Genomic DNA, 20,740 nt, shown 5'->3' on the forward strand with positions numbered 1-20,740 from the left:
TATATATATATATATATATATATATATGCAAAAGTGTATGAGCAAAATAAATGCGGTGCCCTGTGAATCTCTCTCCCTTCCATAGGCGATTTAGTGCATGTCAGGTGGAGGCTGGTTTGGTTACTCTGGCCTCTGGGCTAGCTACTTTGTGTGAGCTTCCAAACTCGAGTAGTCAGTCAATGCTTTCTGTTCAAGTCAAGCTGCCACAGGCAAGCTATCTAGTCAACGAGACCAGCCACTGCAGTTGAGCTGAGTTTTTGGTGATGTTCAGTTCATTAATTCATTTACAGAAGTGGAAGCTGTTTCCATAGAGTTTGGAAGCTGTTTCCAGAGCAGAGCAGGGTGAAGCAATCAACAGCAGCTGGAGGGAGCCGCTGCTGAGCAATCCATCTGGATCGTTGCTTCCCTCATCGGACAGTCCAGATGAGGATATGTACAATGGCAGGTGGCAAGCAGTCAGCGGCAGGAGGCAAGTCGTGCCGTGCCGTCTGCTCCTTGCCTGCTCTGCTGGTCTCGCCGTTGCCGGCTTGCCCCGTCCGTGCGTCCATCTGTTTCCTCCTTGGATCCTCGACAAGCAATGGCCATGGAGGAGGAGCAGACACCACCCGAGCTGCGCTACCTCTCGGGCCTGGGCAACACCTTCACGTCGGAGGCGGTGCCGGGGTCGCTCCCCGTGGGGCAGAACAACCCGCTAGTGTGCCCGCTGGGACTCTACGCCGAGCAGCTCTCCGGCACCTCCTTCACCACCCCGCGCGCCCGGAACCTGCGCACGTACGTCCCTCTATCTCTCTCTCGCTCTGCCTTTCCACTTTCCATAGGCAATCACACAAGCTTCCCCTCCGTGGGGATAGAGATAGGGATGGGGATCGGATTCAGTTTGCTCCTTCTGTTATTACAGGTGGCTGTACCGGATCAAGCCGTCGGTGACCCACGAACCCTTCTATCCGCGGAACCCCACCAACGAGCGCCTCGTCGGCGAGTTCGACCGCACCACCACCGTCGCCACGCCCACGCAGCTGCGCTGGAGGCCCGCCGACGTGCCCCTCCACCCGGGCCTCGACTTCATCGACGGACTCTACACCGTCTGCGGCGCCGGCAGCTCATGCCTCCGACACGGATACGCCATCCACATGCATGTCCTCGATATGCCGCTGCTTACAATTGCAAGTAGCAACTAGTTGCTCGATCACTGAACCCCCCTCATGTACGCAACGCAACGCAGGTATGCTGCTAACAAGCCCATGGATGGATGCTCCTTGTGCAATGCGGACGGTGACTTCCTCATTGTTCCCCAGCAAGGAAGTAAGTTCCTCGGCTCGGTCATCACTCGCCACCACTCACTCCACTAGGCTAGTAGTAATCACATCACATGCTTCTGTTGCTTGGCCACCAACAAAATGTCCTGTTCGCGTCGCTTTCAGTGTTCCGGCAGTGCCACTCCATGCCCTTCCTGCCTTTATTATTGGGATCAAAGCGAAAAGCAAATGGGTTGCCCCATCGCTGTTGCATTCAGCAGCGCTTACCTTTCTTCTTTGTGGAAATGATGCACATGTTCACTATCTATCTTCCCAGGGTTATTTATCACAACCGAGTGCGGAAGGCTGCTGGTTTCACCCGGCGAGATCGTCGTGATCCCTCAAGGTCTCCGATTTGCTGTCGACTTGCCGGATGGCCCCTCGCGTGGCTATGTCTCTGAGATCTTCGGCGCCCATTTTCAGCTCCCTGATCTTGGCCCAATTGGTAATAATAAATTGTTTTGTCACACCGAGAACCCATACTTACCTAAACTGTGTGTGTGTGTGCAGGTGCCAATGGCTTGGCTTCGCCGAGGGATTTCCTTTCCCCGACAGCATGGTTTGAGCAGGAGCACCACCCTGGATACACAATAGTGCACAAGTATGGTGGCGAGCTGTTCAGCGCCACGCAGGATTTCTCTCCATTCAACGTGGTCGCGTGGCATGGGAATTATGTCCCTTACAAGGTGTGTTGTATGCCATTGTACACCTGTCTGCCATTGAGATGTGTGTCGCTGTTCACTCCACCCCCTTCTCTTTCAGTATGATCTGAGTAAGTTCTGTCCATTCAACACCGTCCTCTTGGATCATGGCGACCCGTCAGTGAACACAGGTGGGTGTCAGGATTGGGTTTTCTGTTCATTCCGCTGCTGCATCTTGAGGACTAATTAACCCAACAAATATTGATTCGCAGTTCTAACTGCGCCAACTGATAAGCCTGGCGTCGCGTTGCTTGATTTTGTAATATTCCCACCCAGATGGCTGGTTGCTGAGAATACATTCCGCCCACCCTACTACCACCGCAACTGCATGAGCGAATTCATGGGCCTCATCTATGGGATGTACGAGGTATCTATCTATCTATCTATCTATCTATCTATCTTATCTATCTATCTCTCTGGCAGTGGCAGCAGTCATGTGAAGAGATGTAAAGACGATGCACATCTGCAGGCTAAGGCCGATGGTTTTCTTCCTGGTGGCGCCAGCCTTCACAGCTGCATGACACCGCATGGGCCAGACACCAAGACGTACGAGGCAACGATCAGCCGTGCTGCTGCCAACGAGCCATCCAGGCTCAGTGGTACGTTGGCGTTCATGTTTGAGTCTTGGCTTATCCCTCGCGTGTGCCCATGGGCTCTGGATTCCCCGTGTCGGGACCTCGACTACTACCAGTGCTGGATCGGATTGAAGTCACACTTTTCACCTCCTGCTGCTGCTGTTGATGATGAGAACGAGTAGCTGCTTACAGCAGCAGTCTTGGAACGGACAGGCAGCGAACTGAAACTGGGGTGGATATGCTGTACGTCGTGTCCTGCTTGCTGTCGGTTTCTGAAGCTTTTAGCTGGCAGGGACAGGCGGCTGTTGGCTTTGCTGATTGCCCAACCCTCTCCTGTAATATTAATCCTACCAGAGAAACTTAAACTTGACTCAACCGATATGCTATTAAATAAATAAAGCAAGCAAGTTAGGATACGAGTTACCAGAGTTGTCACGGTTCCAGCAACCCGTAGCCAGTGCTGTCACGTATCAGTGAGTACGTGATTGCGACAAAAACACACACACATGTTAATATGTATTTTTGTTAGTCACAATAATCGTGTGTTGTTATTAATCACCAGAACTGTAGAGGACCTAGATGGTTTCATACGCATCACACTCAACTTGTTAGTCACAATATTTGACACAATGACGACTATAAAGGACCTAGATGATTTCATTACAACTCATCCTTTCTTGCTCTCTTTTTCCATTCTAAATGCTGAATTAGGAAGAGCCTTTGTCTAATGAGAAATTTAAAATTTGTTAGTCGATATAATTAGTAGCCTCATTAATATATCGAGAGTAGCTTATGTGTATCAATCATTCTCATTACCCGAGAAATTTGGAATTTTGCCATTATGAAAACTGGACTTCGCTGGATTGCCATTAAATTTGTGGGTTTCGTTCAAGTGCCATTATCAACTAAGACACATACGCTGAAATGCCTTTTGGCTATTTAACAAAAAGAAAAACCAATTTAATTGGGTTAGAGAGGGCGCACGGACTCATTTGCCCTTCTCTTCTTCGTTTCGTCGCTCCGCTCAGCCATCCGGTACTTGACCGGCGTGGAGGGGCGCAGGAGTGCCATAGCGCGGCGCCGGATCTAGGCGAGCTTATTGAGGAGCGTGGTGGCCATGGTGGAGAGCTGGTCGAACTCGCGGTTGGCGGCGGCAATCCGGTACTTGGCCGGCGCGGAGCCCGTGAGCGTGGCATCGCACCCGATCCCAGCCTGACCCGTGAATGGCAGCAGCGCGCGCCGCCACATAGCCGCGCATGAGGCGCAGCGCGAGCACGGACGTCGCGCCGTACAGGATGCTGCACGCCTCCAGCGGGTCCCGCGCGGCCGGGTCCCCGCCCTCGCCCTTGCGCCGCGCCATCCCCGCCGCGACGTCATGCGCCGAGGCCCTGCTCGCGGCCGCCAGGTCCGCCGCCATCAGAAGGTGGCCATGCCGGCCATGCCGGTCCGCGGAGGCGGCGCCCGGCACGGACCCCAGTTGCAACGCGCAGAAGGCCACGTCCACGAAGTCGCGGATCGTGTCGCACGAGCCGGGCAAGTACCAGATGGCTGAGCGGAGCGGCGAAGCAGAGAAACGGAGAAGAGAAGGGCAAATGAGTCCGTGCGCCCTCTCTGACCCAATTAAATTGGTTTTTCTTTTTATTAAATAGCCATAAGGCATTTCAGCGTATGTGCCTTGGTTGATAATGGCACTTGAACGAAACCCACAAATTTAATGGCAATCCAGCGAAGTCCAGTTTTCATAATGGCAAAATTCCAAATTTCTCCTCATTACCCTTAGGTAGGTCAAGAGAGAGTTTTTTTTACTCTTGGTGAAATGCATCACTTAGATAGTTTGGCGACATATAAATTAATTTATTTATGAGAAATGCATATGGATAGGGGAGAGTAGGGTAGCATTCCTAGAGTTGGGGAGATTAGAATGTTGTGACGTCGGCGTCACTGACAGGTGGGACCTACTTGGGTTTGTCTGGGCCCGCCACTTGCATGCTCATGGAGCAGCGGAGGAGTGGAAGGCGCACGTGACGTGAGGATGAGAGGAGCGCGGGCGGTCCAGTACAGGGCCAGGCTCACACCAATCATCGCACCTGTCATGTCGCAATCCACCAATGGATTTCTTTCTCTCCTTTTTCTTTCTTATTTTATTTGTTCTACTCATCATCAGAGTATATTATTACTTATTATTCTGCCTGCCGTATATAGTATATATAATTAATACGTATATTAAACGAGAAAAAACAGTTTTTGTACGTGTAGCGGCTGCCGTGGAGGGAGGGAGAGCAGCATCCTCCTCCGCTTTCTTCCTTCTTTCTCCTTGTGTGTTGTGTTGGGGTGTCTCTCCCCTTTATAAAACCCAACTACGACTAGGGAAACGAAAGGAAAGGAAAGGAAAGGAATGCAAGGAAGGAGAGACACAATCGGCGGCAACAGCGATTGATTTCGTCCGCCGCACCTCTCCTCTCTCTCCGCCGCCGTCGCCGCCGCCAACAAGGGCGAAACCTTCCGATTTCTTCCACTTCTGCTGTTAGGGTTCCGCCTCCACCTGCTCTGCTCTGGTGAGTTGTTATCTTCCCTCCGTTTCTCTTTCTTCTCTTTTTCCCCCCTTTCTGGTGATGATGCATGCACACATGATGAGATTGCTCTGCCGATTGTCAGTCCTCTCTCCCTCAGCCGCAACCGCAACCCCGCCAAGGGACAACGCAAATCCTTCCTCTTATCAGCTTCAGTCACTACTACACCTACCTGTACCACACTGTTCGTCCTCCTCGGTTCTTTTGCTCCTAATCCTTGCCACTACCCGATCTATCCCTTCACTTCCGCCGCGCACCTGCATGTGCCTTTGTGTTTATGTCTAGATTCATCGCACCGGACCCATCTTGTGCGATTGGATTCGATTGCTTCCGTATTCCTCATCGCTATTTCTGGGTCAAACTCCTTGTTGCGTCTATCCAAATCCTTTCTTGCATGTTTGACTATCCCTCCCGTGCCAAACCCAAACAAAATAATAATAATAAAACCCCTTTCGCCCCCCATTCACCTTAGTTCAAACTTCGTCTCAATACCCTTCTATCAGATTCTTGTGCGCACGACCCAACCCAAATGAGTAAATGACAGACGACGACATATGCTCAACCCTTTCTGTGCAGGTATCTTCTGCGCAATGCCAATGCTGTAATGGATCGATCGTCAGATTCTTCCAATCCACCAGGTTCATGTTCCACGACAATCACGCTGTATTTCTCAATGCGGTTGCTCTAACTTTGTAACATTGTACCAGGTCTTGCCGTGCCTGCCGCCTCAAAGCCACCACAGATGGCCGCAAATAACAACCCTTGGAGGGCCCCTCTGCCACCGCTGCTCAATGCTCGCGCTGGTTTTGGTGGCGATACAAGCCTCTTCTCAACCTCGCTGCCGGTTCTTCCTCATGAAAAGTGTATGTGTTCTGCTTTTCATCGTCATAAATTAATAATGCACTTGAGCCATACCAAGTTTCTAGCCAAATGCTCATGTGCGGAGAGCGCGACAACTTTACTGCCCTATCGAGTATCTTTGCTCATGGATGAACACGATTTTCTGCCTATGAGAAATTGACCAGTGGATGCCTATTGAGTATATTTGCTCATGGGTCAACATGATTTTCTGCCTATGGGAAATTGACCAGTGGATGCCTATTGAGTATCTTTGCACATGGGTAAACATGATTTTCTGGCTATTGGAAATTGACCGATGGGTGCCAGGGAGTGGTAAATTAAATGTGCGAGAGGGAGCAGATGATCTTAGGGCGATTAATTCCTATATAATAAATTGTTCTGTAGTCACGCCCCCGTTTCTTTTTCCTTTCGATTTATTGCAAATTCGATGCATCAGAAGTCTCACAAATCTACCATTTTGAATATTAGTACATGTTGACAATGTTTTTTTATATTTCTGATGACATCTCCAGCCATTTCTTTCAGTGATCTTTGCTGATTCTTCTCATGGTACCCCACCAATGGATGACACTTTGACCAAAATGAAAGTCCTGGCTAATGATCCTGATGAGAAGGACTACAAATTTGATTTTGATCTTCGGCAGATAGATGACTTGTTGCCAGATGAAGATGAGTTTTTCGCGGGGATCACTGATGAGACTGAGCCCGTTGCGCAGACAAATACCACGGAGGAATTGGAGGAGTTTGATGTGTTTGGCAATGGAGGGGGCATGGAGCTGGACATTGACCCTGTGGAGAGCATCACAGTTGGTTTTGCAAATTCAAGTATTGTCGACGGGGCTAGATGCAATAGCATCAACCCTTTTGGTGTCCCAAGCACTGTAGGAACTGTGGCTGGGGAGCACCCGTTTGGAGAGCACCCTTCGAGGACCTTGTTTGTAAGGAACATCAATAGCAATGTCGAGGACTCTGAACTGCGATCTTTGTTTGAGGTATCAACTGCAGTGATTGTAAATATCTTCATAACATTTATGATTATGATTTTGACCCCTTCATGTATTTCTCTGTTACTGAAAAGTTGAATCTCGTTGTGGTCTATTGTTATTTCAGCAATATGGGGACATCCGGACCCTTTACACTGCAACAAAGCACAGGGGCTTTGTAATGATATCTTATTTTGATATCAGAGCTGCACGGAATGCAATGCGCGCATTGCAGAACAAACCTCTGAGGAGGAGAAAGCTGGACATTCATTTTTCCATCCCAAAGGTTGTTTGTTGTTTCGGTTTTATTTATCAGACACACCAACAAAATTACTTCTTGGAATGATCGTTGTGTTTGATTTTGCAGGAGAATCCATCTGACAAAGATTTGAACCAGGGAACTCTTGTTATTTTTAACTTGGATCCGTCGGTTTCTAATGAAGAGGTTCGCCAGATTTTTGGGGCATATGGTGAAGTAAAGGAGGTTAGCATGCAAAGTATTGTCTCCCTTCATTCTGCTTTTGATGCTCCTTCCCTATTCATGCTGACGGTGCTTTGTCTTCTACTTTTCATCTGCAGATAAGAGAGACACCAAACAAGAAACACCATAAGTTTATTGAGTTCTATGATGTAAGAGCAGCAGAGGCTGCTCTTCGGTCACTGAATAAAAGTGAGATAGCTGGAAAACGAATCAAGTTGGAACCAAGTCGTCCTGGTGGAACACGCAGAAAGTATGACTCTGATTTAGTTTTCAAGGCTATTTGCTTGTTACAGTTTCTCACCAATATTCTGTATATATATATATATATATATATATATATATATATATATATATATATATATATATATATATTGCTGGAGCTGTCATTTTGCTGTGGTTCTGGGTGCCACATTCTTATGATTCTGATAAGCTTGCAAGTTAGATGTATAGTGCAGTGCCGGCTAACTTTATTTTGAATAATTCACTTGCAATTTAAATTGTCCGTTTCTTTACTCCTTCCTGAGTCATTTAATGTGTGTGAATCTACATGTCTGAAATTGAGTTTTTTGGCACCATGCTGTTTCACTTACTTTTCCTACATGTCAATTTTTCCCATGTAGTTTACTGATCATTACTGATCTGATATTTTTAAATTTTTTCTAATGTAGTTTACTGATCTGATATTTTTTTTTGTTTTCTTATGACTTAGCTTGATGCAGCAACTTGGTCACGATTTGGACCAAGAAGAGCCAAGAACCTACAGACATTCTCATGTTGGTTCACCTATTGCTAACTCTCCTCCAGGTACTTCTGTTGGAACTAGTTTTTGTATAACGCTGTCCCCATGTATTTTGGAGTCAATCCCCCTGTATATAAAAATTAATTAAGTTTTTTTCCCTAATCCTTGTGGCAGGGGCATGGGCTCAGTACAGTAGTCCAACAGATAGCAATATGCTGCAAGCTTTCACCAGATCTCCAACTGGAAATGGAATGAGTCCTATCGGAATTCCTTCCCTGATTTCAAATGCTCCAAAGATTGCTCCTATTGGCAAGGATAGCAACCGGTCTAAGTATGATCAAGTGTTTTCAAATGGTAACCAGTCCGTGGGAGCTGCATTTCAGCACTCCCACTCATACCAAGATCACAACAGTGAACACATGAGTTCTAGTCCTGGGACTTTATCAGGGCCCCAGTTTCTCTGGGGCAGTCCAAAGCCATATTCAGAACATTCAAAATCCCCTATTTGGCATCCACCAGGAATCGGATCTGCATTGTCATCCAGCAGTCGCACTCAGGGCCAAGGATTCTTGTACAGTAGCCGTCAGGCTTCATTATTTGGTTCTTCGGATCAGCACCATCATCATGTTGGCTCTGCCCCTTCAGGTGCTCCATTTGAGAGCCATTTTGGCTTCTTACCTGAATCGCCAGAGACATCTTTTATGAAGCAAGCCAGGTTTGGGAACATGGGTAATTTTGGTACTGGCCGAAACGGGGGAGGTCTCCTGCTGGGCATGGCTAATCGTGCTTCTGTGAATCCTGGTTCTTCTCTAATTGGAAGTCTGACAGATAACAGCTCTACTAACTTCAGACCGATGTTGTCGCCTAGATTGGGACAGACATTTTACACTAATCCTCCATACCATGGGATTGGTACATTCGGACTTGACAGCTCCATTGACCGTGTCCGCAACCGCCGGGTTGACAGCAGTGTGTTGCAGGCTGATAGCAAGAGGCAGTATCAGCTTGACTTGGAGAAGATTCACAGAGGTGATGATACTCGGACAACATTGATGATTAAGAACATCCCAAACAAGTATGCTTTACCGCATTATGTTTCCATTTGGACCTTTAACTAGCCAGTTGTCAGTTGTGTTCATTCGGTTTTCTTTTCCCTGAATCTAACAGGTATACATCTAAGATGCTCCTGGCTGCAATTGATGAGCTTCACAGAGGAACTTATGACTTTTTCTACCTGCCAATTGATTTCAAGGTACTAGATTTAGCACCAATTTGTGCTACTCTTGTTTTTGAGGCCTGTATTTTATAGGCCACACCTATTCAATTTACTTATGTTGTATTATTGTGCTTATGCAGAACAAATGCAATGTTGGATACGCGTTCGTTAACATGATATCGCCGGTGCATATTATATCCTTCTACCAGGTGCTTTCCTTTCTTGGCCTTTGTCCTGTGTTTGCAATAGTTACCTGCAGAGTTAAGAACTTGTTCCCTGTCCAGCTGAGTTAATCAGCAATACGGATTAGCAATAGTATAATTACTCTGAACAGCTTGTAATATTTATGTACTGATGTACATCTATAACCTGCAGGCTTTTAATGGTAAGAAATGGGAAAAGTTCAACAGCGAGAAGGTAGCCTCGTTGGCTTATGCTAGAATTCAAGGACGGTCTGCACTGATATCACATTTTCAAAATTCAAGTTTGATGAATGAGGATAAGAGGTGCCGCCCCATTCTTTTTAATCCCAATGGTCAGGAGTCTGTGCACCAGGTAAACAATATGTGCCCTCCTCCTGGATCTTTACAAAAAACAAGTTAAAAGAGAATGTTAGTGTGTTAGTAATGTCATTTTTGTCATGAATGAAATCCAGGAAGCATTTCCAATCAATGGCATATGCATCCACATGCTTCCGGAAGATGATTACCTTGACAATGAAGATGGCAAGAGTCTGAACGAGAAGACTGGAGAGAGCTCGACCGATATGGCCGGGAGTTTGTGACGTCTGCGATGATAGCAGACAGGATCAGAATGGCCATACATATAAATCTAACTGTCTAGAGAGAGTATCCACCCCCCAAATTGTATAAAAAGCGAGGAAGGTTGATGGTTAGCGCTGAATTTTGTGGTCTGGTGTGGCATGGCACGTCTTTTGGTTTCAGATGTCGCCCCGGCAGTGGAAATGGGAGCTGAAGCTCAAGCGATCGAGCTTCGAACTGGAGCCGGGAGCTTGCTTGTAGAATCCCCCCCCTCTGTAGATAGAGATGTGGGGGTGGAACCGCCCAAACCGCTGCTTCTCATAGTCGTGCTTGTTTTTGATTGCTTGCTGTAAAAAGGTGAACTGAACTGAAGAAAAAAAAAGCCAAACTGTACAGTTTAGAACTTTTGTGCATATTTTGCATTCTGGCATCTTAATGTGCAGTGCTGAAGTTGGGGCATTGATCATGCAAAGTTATTTGCATGATTGTATCCATGGAATCTGACCAAAATATAGAAAGCTGCTTGCGTGCTTTCTCTGTTCTGTTCACAAGGAAAAGGGATGTAAATCCGACGTTAATTACAGTTTTCTCGTCTAGCAGTTGCCCCAATTGCAATATTGGAACAATTTGATGCAAACTGTGCCAATGCCCAATGGTCATCATGATTTTTCAAAACAATCATTGTGTACCAGCTTTTAAAATGACCCCTAGTTGGTTATTTTATTTGGATTCTTCATATCTCAATCAACCTCTATTGTTTTTGTGGGACTTTTAAAAGGCTTGAGATATTTTCTGTGGTTTAAAAACATGTCAATTATTTAGCGATTTTCTTTAAACTTAAAGAAAAATAAAAAAACCGTGGCTTGTTCGGTACACGGCTATAGTTGAAGATGTAAAAACGAATCCCCCCTCTCCTCTTCTCTTTTTCTTCTCTACTATAAAACACTATTTTCCACCATTTCGCTTTCCTTGCTCCCCCACATCTAAATGTTAAAAAACAAACTATAGGATTTAAAACATGGTTGGCTCTAAATCCATATTCACACCACCTAATTAACAGAACACACATGCTTTATGTCTTATACTTTATACTTAGACATAAATGAAAAACGTAGCAACATATGTGCACCTAACTGCTACATAGCACTAGTTTCCGCCGTTATCATACGTCACACATGAAGCGCGTAGATCATACATTTACTCTCTCACCCACACGTAATAGGCTAGTACAATCGATCCGAACAGCCCATCGTCGCACCTCACTCCCCCCTCGGCCGCACAACACCTTGATGAATGTCTTAGATTGGTCATCTCATGTGGTGGTGCCTATATAAAGTATATAAAGTATCCACCCTCCGCTCTAATCTTTCTCCCCAAGCGTAGTTACATTGGATCTTTAAATACTAGTTACGAGTATTATAAATAGTCTAATTACAAAACCAGTTATATAGATAAAGACTAAAATGTTAAGATGAGTCTATTAAATCTAATTTATCTATGATTCACTCATGTGATGCTATAGTAAACATTTGCTAGTTGTAGATTAATTCTTTTCATTTTGAGGAATTGGAATCTTAATAATGGAATATGTTATTTTTTTAGAATGTGACATTCCACCACTTTTCAAATTTATCATATAAGTCTATCTCAAATTCATGGGATGAGAGATGAAAATTGATTCTATAGATTTACATGCTATTTTCTGATGTACAACTTATAGCACACTTGTCGGGGACCATAATTAGGGGTACCCTCAAGACTCCTAATTCTCAGCTGGTAACCCCCATCAGCATAAAGCTGCAAAGGCCTGATGGGTGCGATTAAGTCAGGGATCAGTCCATTCGAGCGACTCGATCACGCCTCGCCCGAGCCTAGCCTCGGACAAGGGCAGCCGACCCCGGAGGATTTCCGTCTCGCCCGAGGCCCCCCTCCAACGGCGGACACATCTCCGGCTCGCCCGAGGCCCTGCCTTCGCTAAGAAGCAACCCTGACTAAATCGCCGCACCGACCGACCGAATCGCAGGAGCATTTAACGCAAAGGTGGCCTGACACCTTTATCCTGACGCACGCCCCCCGGCAGAGCCGAAGTGACCGCCGTCACTTCACCGCTCCACTGACCGGCCTGACAGAAGGACAGCGCCGCCTGCGCCACTCCGACTGCAGCGCCACTTGACAGAGTGAGACTGACAGGCAGTCAGGCCCTGCCAAAGGCACCATAGGAAGCTCCGCCCGACCCAGGGCTCGGACACGGGCTAAGACCCGGAAGACAGCGAACTCCGCTCCGCCCGACCCAGGGCTCGGACTCGGGCTAAGACCCGGAAGACGGCGAACTCCGCTCCGCCCGACCCAGGGCTCGGACTCGGGCTAAGACCCGGAAGACGGCGAACTCCGCTCCGCCCGACCCAGGGCTCGTACTCGGGCTAAGACCCGGAAGACGGCGAACTCCGCTCCGCCCGACCCAGGGCACGGACTCGGGCTCAGCCCCAGAAGACGACGAACTTCGCTCCGCCCGACCCCAGGGCTCGGACTCCGCCCTGGCCTCTGCTGACGACCTCCGCCTCGCCCGACCCAGGGGCTCGGACTCGGCCTCGGCCATGGAAGACAGACTCGACCTCGGCTTCGGAGGAGCCTCCACATCACCCAACCTTGGGCGCAGGCCAGCCACGTCAACAGGAGGCGCCATCATCACCCTACCCCGAGCTGACTCGGGCCGCAGGGAACAAGACCAGCGTCCCATCTGGCTAGCTCCGCCAGATAGGCAATGATGGCGCCCCGCATGCTCTGTGACGACGGCGGCTCTGAGCCCCCTTACGGAAGCAAGAGGACGTCAGCAAGGACCCAACCGCTCCGACAGCTGTCCCTCCGCCAGGCTCCGTCGCTCCTCTGACGGCCACGACATCACACCAGCTGGGTGCCAAAATCTCTCCGGCTGCCACGACGGCATGTACTTAGGGCGCTAGCTCTCCTCCGCTAGACACGTAGCACTCTGCTACACCCCCCATTGTACACCTGGATCCTCACCTTACGCCTATAAAAGGAAGGACCAGGGCCCTCTTAGAGAGGGTTGGCCGCGCGGGGACGAGGACGGGACAGGCGCTCTCTTGGGGCCGCTCGCTTCCCTCTCCCGCGTGGACGCTTGTAACCCCCTACTGCAAGCGCACCCGACCTGGGCGCGGGACGAACACGAAGGCCGCGGGATTCCCACCTCTCTCACGCTGGTCTCCGGCCGCCTCGCTCCTTTGCCCCCTTCGCGCTCGACCCATCTGGGCTGGGGCACGCGGCACTCACTCGTCGGCCTGAGGGACCCCCCGGTCTCGAAACGCCGACAGTTGGCGCGCCAGGTAGGGGCCTGCTGCGTGTTGACGAACAGCTTCCCGTCAAGCTCCAGATGGGCAGTCTCCAGCAACCTCTCCGACCCGGGACGGTGCTCCGTTTCGGGAGTCTTGAGTTCATGTCCTTCGATGGCAGCTACGACATGATACTCCTTCCACCGCCGCGCGACAACGACAATGGCGGCCGACAGCCCGCCCGCCGGCGGCGGAATCGACGACGTCTTCCCCGCGTGGTGGAAGAACAACATTCGAGCTCGCCCCGTCCTCTCCCCCGCCAACGGAGGAGGAGGCGGGGCAACCAAGGCCAAGCGGGAGGCCGCGCCTCGCCGGCTGTCGAGCGAGTCAACGTCCCCAGCGCCCCAACGGGGGGCGCGTAGGGCGTCGACCTCGCGTTTGAGACGAAGGCGAGCGTCGTCTCCCCGCGACACGCCAATCCCCGGACGACGCCAGCGCGCTCGCGGAGAGCTTGCAGGACGTCGCCCTCGTACCTGAGGCGACGGTGCAGTCAGTCCTCGACGTGACTTCATCGCCGCTCGACGACCAAAAGGTACCAACCGATTCCCATCCTACGTCATTTGGACTCAGCCTCAACCCGCCTAGCGACCTTGCTTTGGCGGGCGCTCTCGTAGAGGCGAGTTCAAACCCTCTGGGGTTTCGCATGCGGTCGCCTTGGGACCGGCTGACGGACGTCTCGACCTACGAGCCCTCTGGGTCCGAGGAAGATGACGACCCCAACATCTGTTAGGATTTCTCTGGACTTGGCAACCCCAGTGCCATGCGGGACTTCATGACCGCATGTGACTACTGCCTCTCCGACTGTTCCGACGGTAGCCGCAGCCTCGACGACGAGGACTGCGGCCCAAGCCGCGAATGTTTCCACGTCGATCTAGGGGGTCCCTCCGAAGGCAATCATCTCGGCATGCCGGAGGACGGTAATCTCCCTAGGCCGGTGCCTCGCGCTGACATCCCGCGGGAGCTAGCTGTGGTCCCCGTTCCGGCGGGGGGTCACGACCCACAGCTCGAGCAAGTCCGCGGGGCGCTGGCCAGGCTCGACGAGGGAGCAGGAGCACTTGAGCCGATCCGCCGGGACGTCGGGCAGGCATGGGCGGGCCAACCCCCGGCCGGAGAAATACGTCACCTGCCCCAGGGCCTCCAGCACCGCGTCGCCGATGACGTCAGGGTCAGGCCACCACCCGCATCCAGTGGGGTCGGTCAGAACCTGGCGGCAGCAGCGATGCTTCTCCGCGCGATGCCGGAGCCGTCAACCACCGAGGGTCGGCGAATCCAGGGGGAGCTCAAGAATCTCCTGGAAGGCGCCGCGGTCCGACGGGCCGAGAGCACTGCCTCCCGAAGGCAAGGATACCCCTCGGAACCTCATGCCGCGACTTCCCGATTCATGCGGGAAGCCTCGGTCTACACCGGGCGCACGCGCAACACCGCGCCTGCGGCCCCGGGCCGCCTCGGCAACGAGCACCATCATCGCGACCGTCGGGCCCACCTCGACGAGAGGGTGCGCCGAGGCTATCACCCCAGGCGTGGGGGACGCTACGACAGCGGGGAGGATCAGAGTCCCTCGCCCGAACCACCCGGTCCGCAGGCCTTCAGCCGGGCCATCCGACGGGCACCATTCCCGACCCGGTTCTGACCCCCGACTACTATCACAAAGTACTCAGGGGAAACGAGACCGGAACTATGGCTCGCGGACTACCGCCTGGCCTGCCAGCTGGGTGGAACGGACGACGACAACCTCATCATCCGCAACCTCCCCCTGTTCCTCTCCAACACCGCTCGCGCCTGGTTGGAGCACCTGCCTCCGAGGCAGATCTCCAACTAGGATGACCTGGTCCAAGCCTTCGCCGGCAATTTCCAGGGCACGTACGTGCGCCCCGGGAATTCCTGGGACCTCCGAAGCTGCCGACAGCAGCCGGGAGAGTCTCTCCGGGACTACATCCGGCGATTCTCAAAGCAGCGCACCGAGCTGCCCAATATCACCGACTCGGATGTCATCGGCACGTTCCTTGCCGGCACCACCTGCCGCGACCTGGTGAGTAAGTTGGGTCGCAAGACCCCCACCAGGGCGAGCGAGCTGATGGACATCGCCACCAAGTTCGCCTCTGGCCAGGAGGCGGTCGAGGCTATCTTCGGAAAGGACAAGCAGCCCCAGGGCCGCCCATCGGAAGATGCTCCCAAGGCGTCTACACCGCGCGGTGCCAAGAAGAAGGGCAAGAAGAAGTCGCAAGCGAAACGCGACGCCGCTGACGCGGACCTTGTCGCCGCCGCCGAGTACAAGAACCCTCGGAAGCCCCCCGGAGGTGCCAACCTCTTCGACAAGATGCTCAAGGAGCCGTGCCCCTATCATCAGGGGCCCGTCAAGCACACCCTTGAGGAGTGCGTCATGCTTCGGCGCCACTTCCACAGGGCCGGGCCACCCGCGGAGGGTGGCAGGGCCCGCGACGACGACAAGAAGGAAGATCACCAAGCAGGAGAGTTCCCCGAGGTCCGCGACTGCTTCATGATCTACGGTGGGCATGCGGCGAATGCCTCGGCTCGGCATCCCAAGCAAGAGCGCGGGGAGGTCTGCTCGGTGGAGGTGGCAGCGCCAGTCTACCTAGACTGGTCCGACAAGCCCATCACCTTCGACCAAGCTGACCACCCCGACCACGTGCCGAGCCCGGGGAAATGTAACACCCGGTTTTAAGGAACAAAGCCGGGTGCATCTCATACATGCGCCAAGAAGACAACATATATAATAACAGAGTGTATAGAGATAAATGTCATAAAACATCAGAGTATTTATTACATAGCGGAAGACTTATTACAAAATAAAAGTGTAAACATAAAACGAACTAAGGATCGTCGGCGCCAATGTCGACTGGGAAACGCCACCTAGATCAGATCGAACTCCACAGTGTTAGGCGGCTCCTCCTGAACCACCTGATCATCTCCTGTGGGGGGGGGGGTGTGAGACAGCAAGGGTGAGCTCACACATGATCATCGCTCAACAAGTTGTGGGGAATAATGTGACACGAACTCACCAAAGGTGGGAGCTCATGTGAAGTGTAAGGCTGATCAATGATAGGGGTTAAAGCTGAGCATTGCTTTTAAGTAGTTGGTCAAAATTTTATTAGCAGTTACTAAGTGTAAGTAAATACCAAACCTTAAATAAAGTAATTGAACAAATTAATAATAAACCCATGCAATGCAAATGACAAAATTGAATTTAAGTTCCATAATTTAAACATCAGAGAGTCCTGAGCTGCTCATGACCGTGAGCTCGGCTAGTATACCAGTTTTACACTCTGCAGAGGTTGTACCCTTTACCCACAAGTCATGTTACCCATCTGCCAAGGGGTCATGAATCCCATACACCTCTACCTAGGAAGCGCGGCAGGGCAACACTACGAGGCCTTTACAAAGTTCCACTAGCTTCCGAAAACCCGCTACAGTTTATGGGAAGATCCAGTACAGGGTTCCTGGCTGACCGCCATCGCAGCAAAATCAACCAGGGACCTCCCCGCACTGACCTCTCCCCTACTGCCCTTGCCCCTTTCGGGTAAGGTAGTCTTCCACTAGCTTTCCTAGTTAATCAGCCAAGGGCGTCCCATTAAACCCTTGTGGTGGCACGTGGTTCTCAAGTTAAGCTCTATGTTCCAATTAACATTAATGATCTCAACATGAACATAAATAGAATAACAAAAATAACTGGAACATAGAGGTAATAAATGATTATCCCAAAACCATGTAAAGCAATAGCAAACTACCCAAGTGATTCAGGGGTGAACAAGGTAATGAGATAAACAATCTAGGGTAACCTATTGGGTCCCATCAAAATTAACCTATGCATGGATAAGTGATATTAAAGAACATTATTGGGTAAAAAGTGGTCAAGGGCACAACTTGCCTTCAATGAGCTCCTGCTCAGCTACTTCTACTTGTTGAACCTCAGTTTCCGCAGTGGCTTGCTCGTCTATTCGCATCAACACAATACATACATAGTATAGCCAAAATCAACATCACACCAAACATGTAAATAAAATATACAGTAAAAATCTACACATTAAAATGAAATCATAGGAACTGGAATCACTAAATTTGGAGTTATAGATTTCAAGTTATGAATTTTCTAAGATTTAATGTGATTAAAATAGGATTAAATGTTAAGTTAATGTTCTTACTGTTTTCATGCCAAAACAGAGACACTAAATGGTAGTGAATATTATTACAAAATTTCAGAAATTGGAATGGCTAAATTTGGAGCTAAAATGAATTTTCTATGAATTAACTAAGTTCTAGGAATTATTTTTGTATTAAAAATACATTTACTAATTCATTTATACGTTTTAAATGTGCTCTGGACTGGGCCTCATTTTCTGGAAAACGCAGGGTCTAAACCAAAAGATTTCCCGAGACACAGCCAACAGTAGGGTTGGACTGCGGGTTGATTCTTGAAAAGTGGAGGGGCTCATTTGCGAAACGCCCGAGCCGAAGGGGTATGGTCAAACGAGATCCGTCCGATCCAGCACGAGCGGCGCAGATTAGATTATGCACTGACCGAAGCGGTACGCGACCCTAGCCGCCCGATCCAAGATCAACGGCATAGATTTTAAACAGCTGAAATCAATCAGAGCGCGCAGGATTGAAATCCGACGGTTACCATTCCTTTGATCGAAGCGGTAACCGTGTTCTAATCACGGCCGCTGACGCAGATCTAACGGTCTCCAGCTTTTCGTCCTCCCTGCGCCCTCCTACTCTCTTTTCTCTCTCTACATCGCCGCCAGGCGAGCGGCGAGCAGGCCAGCAGACGGCCCCAGCCCCGGTATGCGATATGCCCTAATCTAGCGCAGTACAGGAACGGTGGCTACTTACCGACAAATAGGCGCTCAATGTTGCTAGCCACGACGCGGCGTGGATACATGGTGACAGACAACGCCGACCAGGAATTCACACAGGAGCGGCAGTGAGCGCGAGGCGGCAAGGCTGACTAGTGGACCCCGGATCGGCAGGCGCAAGCGCGAGGAGAGGTGGGCCGCGCGTCCGGAATAGTTTAGCTGGGCCAGAAATGAATTTAGTCGGCCCGTGTAGCATCTTCTTCTTTTCTTTTTCTGTTATTCCCTTTTCTTTCTTCCTATTTCTTTCACATTTCAATTTTTTTTTCTTTTATTTTTAATTCCCAATTTGAACTTCAAATAGGAATGTGAATTTTATACTTAAATCGAAGGTAGACTTTAATCATACCAGTATGAAAAAATATATTTGTTCAAATATAAGTTTCTTTATAATGGATTATCTTTTCCTTTTCTAGTTACAAAATGCACACAAAAATAAAATATTCAGCATGATGCAAGGATTTAGCAGCATATCTTTTTATTAATTATTCTTGGACATGGTGTTCACATATGATGATGCTCAAAGATCAAGTCACATAAAGAGAAACTGTTTTCTCTATTGGTATTTATATATATATTTTTTTTCCTCTAGCTATTTACAAGTAGGTGTTACAAATCCTACCCCCCTTAAAAATAATCTCGTCCCCGAGATTTAAGAAGAACTAGAGAAAATGTGGGGGAAATCTATGCGAAGCTCTTCTTCTCTTTCCCAAGTTGCTTCATCTTCACCGTGGTGACTCCATTGGACTTTACACATCTTTATCACCTTATTTCTCGTAACCCGAGTCAAAGTATCCAAAATCTTGATCGGGTACTCCGTGTAGGTCAAATCACCTTGAACACTGAGCTCTTCCATGGGTAACTGTTCCTCAGGGACACGGAGACACTTCTTGAGTTGAGATACGTGGAACACATTATGCACATCCGATAGACTAGCAGGTAACTCAAGTTGGTATGCCATCTCTCCAACTCTCCTAAAGATCAAGAATGGTCCAATGTAGCGAGGGGACAATTTGCCCTTGACTTTAAATCTCCTCATTCCACGAAGGGGTGACACCTTGAGGTACACATAATCTCCTTCAAATTCCAATGGCCTCCTTCTATTATCAGCATAGCTCTTCTGCCTGGTTTGAGCCACTCTCAAATTCTCTCGAATTATACGAACTTGTTCTTCTGCTTCTTGAATCAATTCAGGCCCAAAGAACTGTCTCTCTCCAGTCTGATCTCAATATAAAGGAGTCCTGCACTTCCTCCCATATAAAGCTTCAAAAGGTGACATCTTCAGACTGGCCTGATAGCTATTATTATATGAGAACTCCGCATATGGTAGACTTTTATCCCAACTTCCTCCATGCTGAAGGGCACATGCTCTCAACATATCCTCCAATACTTGATTAGTCCTTTCAGTCTGTCCATCAGTCTGAGGGTGATAAGCTGTACTGAAATTCAACTTCGTACTCATATTCTCATGAAAGCTTCTCCAAAATCTTGAGGTAAACTGTGAACCTCGATCAGACACGATCTTCTTTGGTACTCCATGTAAACACACAATCCGAGCCATATATAACTCTGCTAGCTGTGAACCTTTATAAGTAGTCTTGACAGGAATAAAGTGAGCCACTTTAGTCAATCTATCCACAATCACCCATATAGCATCATATCCTTTCTGGGTGCGAGGCAATCCAGTAATAAAATCCATACCAATCTCTTCCCACTTCCACTCGGGTATCTTCAGTGGATGTAATAATCCAGCTGGCCTCTGGTGTTCAGCCTTAACTCTTTGACATACATCGCACATAGCCACATGTGCAGCCACATCTCTTTTCAATCCATACCACCAATACTTCCGCTTTAGATCCTGATACATCTTGGTACTACCTGGATGAATAGAATAATCCGAGTCATGGGCCTCCTTTAAAATAGTCTCTCGCAGGCTTTTAACATCAGGAACACACATCCTGTCCTTGAACCATACGGTGCCCTGTTCATCTTCCGTGAATTCCGGAACTCGACCTTCAGTAATCAGATCCTTAATCTCTTGTATCTTAGCATCACCAATTTGTCCTTTGCGGATCTCTTGTTCCAGAGTAGGTTCCACCTCAATAGTAACTCCCTCAGTATGAGCAACTATCCCCAGGTTAAGTCTTCTGAAGTCCTCAACAATCTCATCGGGTAGCTGGGCAACAACAGCTGAATGAACATGCTCCTTGCGACTCAAGGCATCTGCAACCAAATTTGCCTTGCCCGGGTGATAGTGAATCTCCAAATCATAATCCTTAATAAGCTCCAACCAACGGCGTTGCCTAAGATTGAGATCCTTCTGAGTGAATATACTTCAGA

At 49.3% G+C, this 20,740-nt stretch overlaps 2 protein-coding genes and 1 pseudogene across 5 annotated transcripts; 2 read left to right on the forward strand and 1 right to left on the reverse strand.

The window, feature by feature from the left end:
• Nucleotides 1–256: 256 nt before the first annotated feature.
• LOC100192757 (uncharacterized) lies at nt 257–3,126 on the forward strand. 3 transcript variants are annotated; one of them, XM_008659838.4, is made up of 8 exons: nt 295–771; nt 899–1,132; nt 1,223–1,302; nt 1,573–1,740; nt 1,806–1,981; nt 2,058–2,127; nt 2,209–2,356; nt 2,420–2,987. In XM_008659838.4, exons 1-8 carry the CDS (start codon nt 578–580, stop codon nt 2,751–2,753), a joined length of 1,404 nt encoding a protein of 467 aa, XP_008658060.1. In that variant the 5' UTR covers nt 295–577; the 3' UTR covers nt 2,754–2,987. The 3 variants fall into 3 exon arrangements, with proteins under 3 accessions (XP_008658059.1, XP_008658060.1, NP_001131427.3); NM_001137955.3 differs by having other exon boundaries at nt 474–771; nt 2,209–2,363; nt 2,466–2,984; XM_008659837.4 differs by having other exon boundaries at nt 257–771; nt 2,209–3,126.
• A 440-nt stretch (nt 3,127–3,566) lies between these two features.
• On the reverse strand, nt 3,567–4,231 carry LOC103639860 (uncharacterized; annotated as a pseudogene).
• Nucleotides 4,232–4,815: 584 nt separating this feature from the next.
• Nucleotides 4,816–10,717, forward strand: LOC103638194 (protein MEI2-like 2). 2 transcript variants are annotated; one of them, XM_008661186.3, is made up of 13 exons: nt 4,816–5,126; nt 5,718–5,779; nt 5,849–6,004; nt 6,528–6,994; nt 7,113–7,271; nt 7,353–7,469; nt 7,565–7,716; nt 8,176–8,270; nt 8,380–9,280; nt 9,373–9,457; nt 9,562–9,630; nt 9,797–9,976; nt 10,077–10,717. In XM_008661186.3, the coding sequence occupies exons 2-13, from the start codon at nt 5,746–5,748 to the stop codon at nt 10,203–10,205; spliced, it is 2,544 nt and encodes an 847-aa protein (XP_008659408.1). In that variant the 5' UTR covers nt 4,816–5,126; nt 5,718–5,745; the 3' UTR covers nt 10,206–10,717. The 2 variants fall into 2 exon arrangements, with proteins under 2 accessions (XP_008659408.1, XP_008659409.1); XM_008661187.3 differs by having other exon boundaries at nt 4,842–5,126; nt 6,515–6,994; nt 10,077–10,716.
• Nucleotides 10,718–20,740: the final 10,023 nt, after the last annotated feature.

The sequence above is a fragment of the Zea mays genome, chromosome 9 (genome assembly GCF_902167145.1).
Source record: "Zea mays cultivar B73 chromosome 9, Zm-B73-REFERENCE-NAM-5.0, whole genome shotgun sequence".
Lineage (NCBI taxonomy): Eukaryota > Viridiplantae > Streptophyta > Magnoliopsida > Poales > Poaceae > Zea > Zea mays.

Bases quoted from the DNA above. Each gene is read 5' to 3' on its own strand.
- LOC100192757 (XM_008659837.4), top strand. From the start codon at position 578: ATGGCCATGGAGGAGGAGCAGACACCACCCGAGCTGCGCTACCTCTCG. The intron at 1,741-1,805 runs GTAATAATAAAT...GTGTGTGTGCAG, and splicing joins CCCTGATCTTGGCCCAATTG to GTGCCAATGGCTTGGCTTCG. The intron at 2,128-2,208 runs GTGGGTGTCAGG...ATTGATTCGCAG, and splicing joins CGACCCGTCAGTGAACACAG to TTCTAACTGCGCCAACTGAT.
- LOC103638194 (XM_008661186.3), top strand. From the start codon at position 5,746: ATGGATCGATCGTCAGATTCTTCCAATCCACCAG. The intron at 8,271-8,379 runs GTACTTCTGTTG...TCCTTGTGGCAG, and splicing joins TATTGCTAACTCTCCTCCAG to GGGCATGGGCTCAGTACAGT. The intron at 9,631-9,796 runs GTGCTTTCCTTT...TATAACCTGCAG, and splicing joins ATATTATATCCTTCTACCAG to GCTTTTAATGGTAAGAAATG.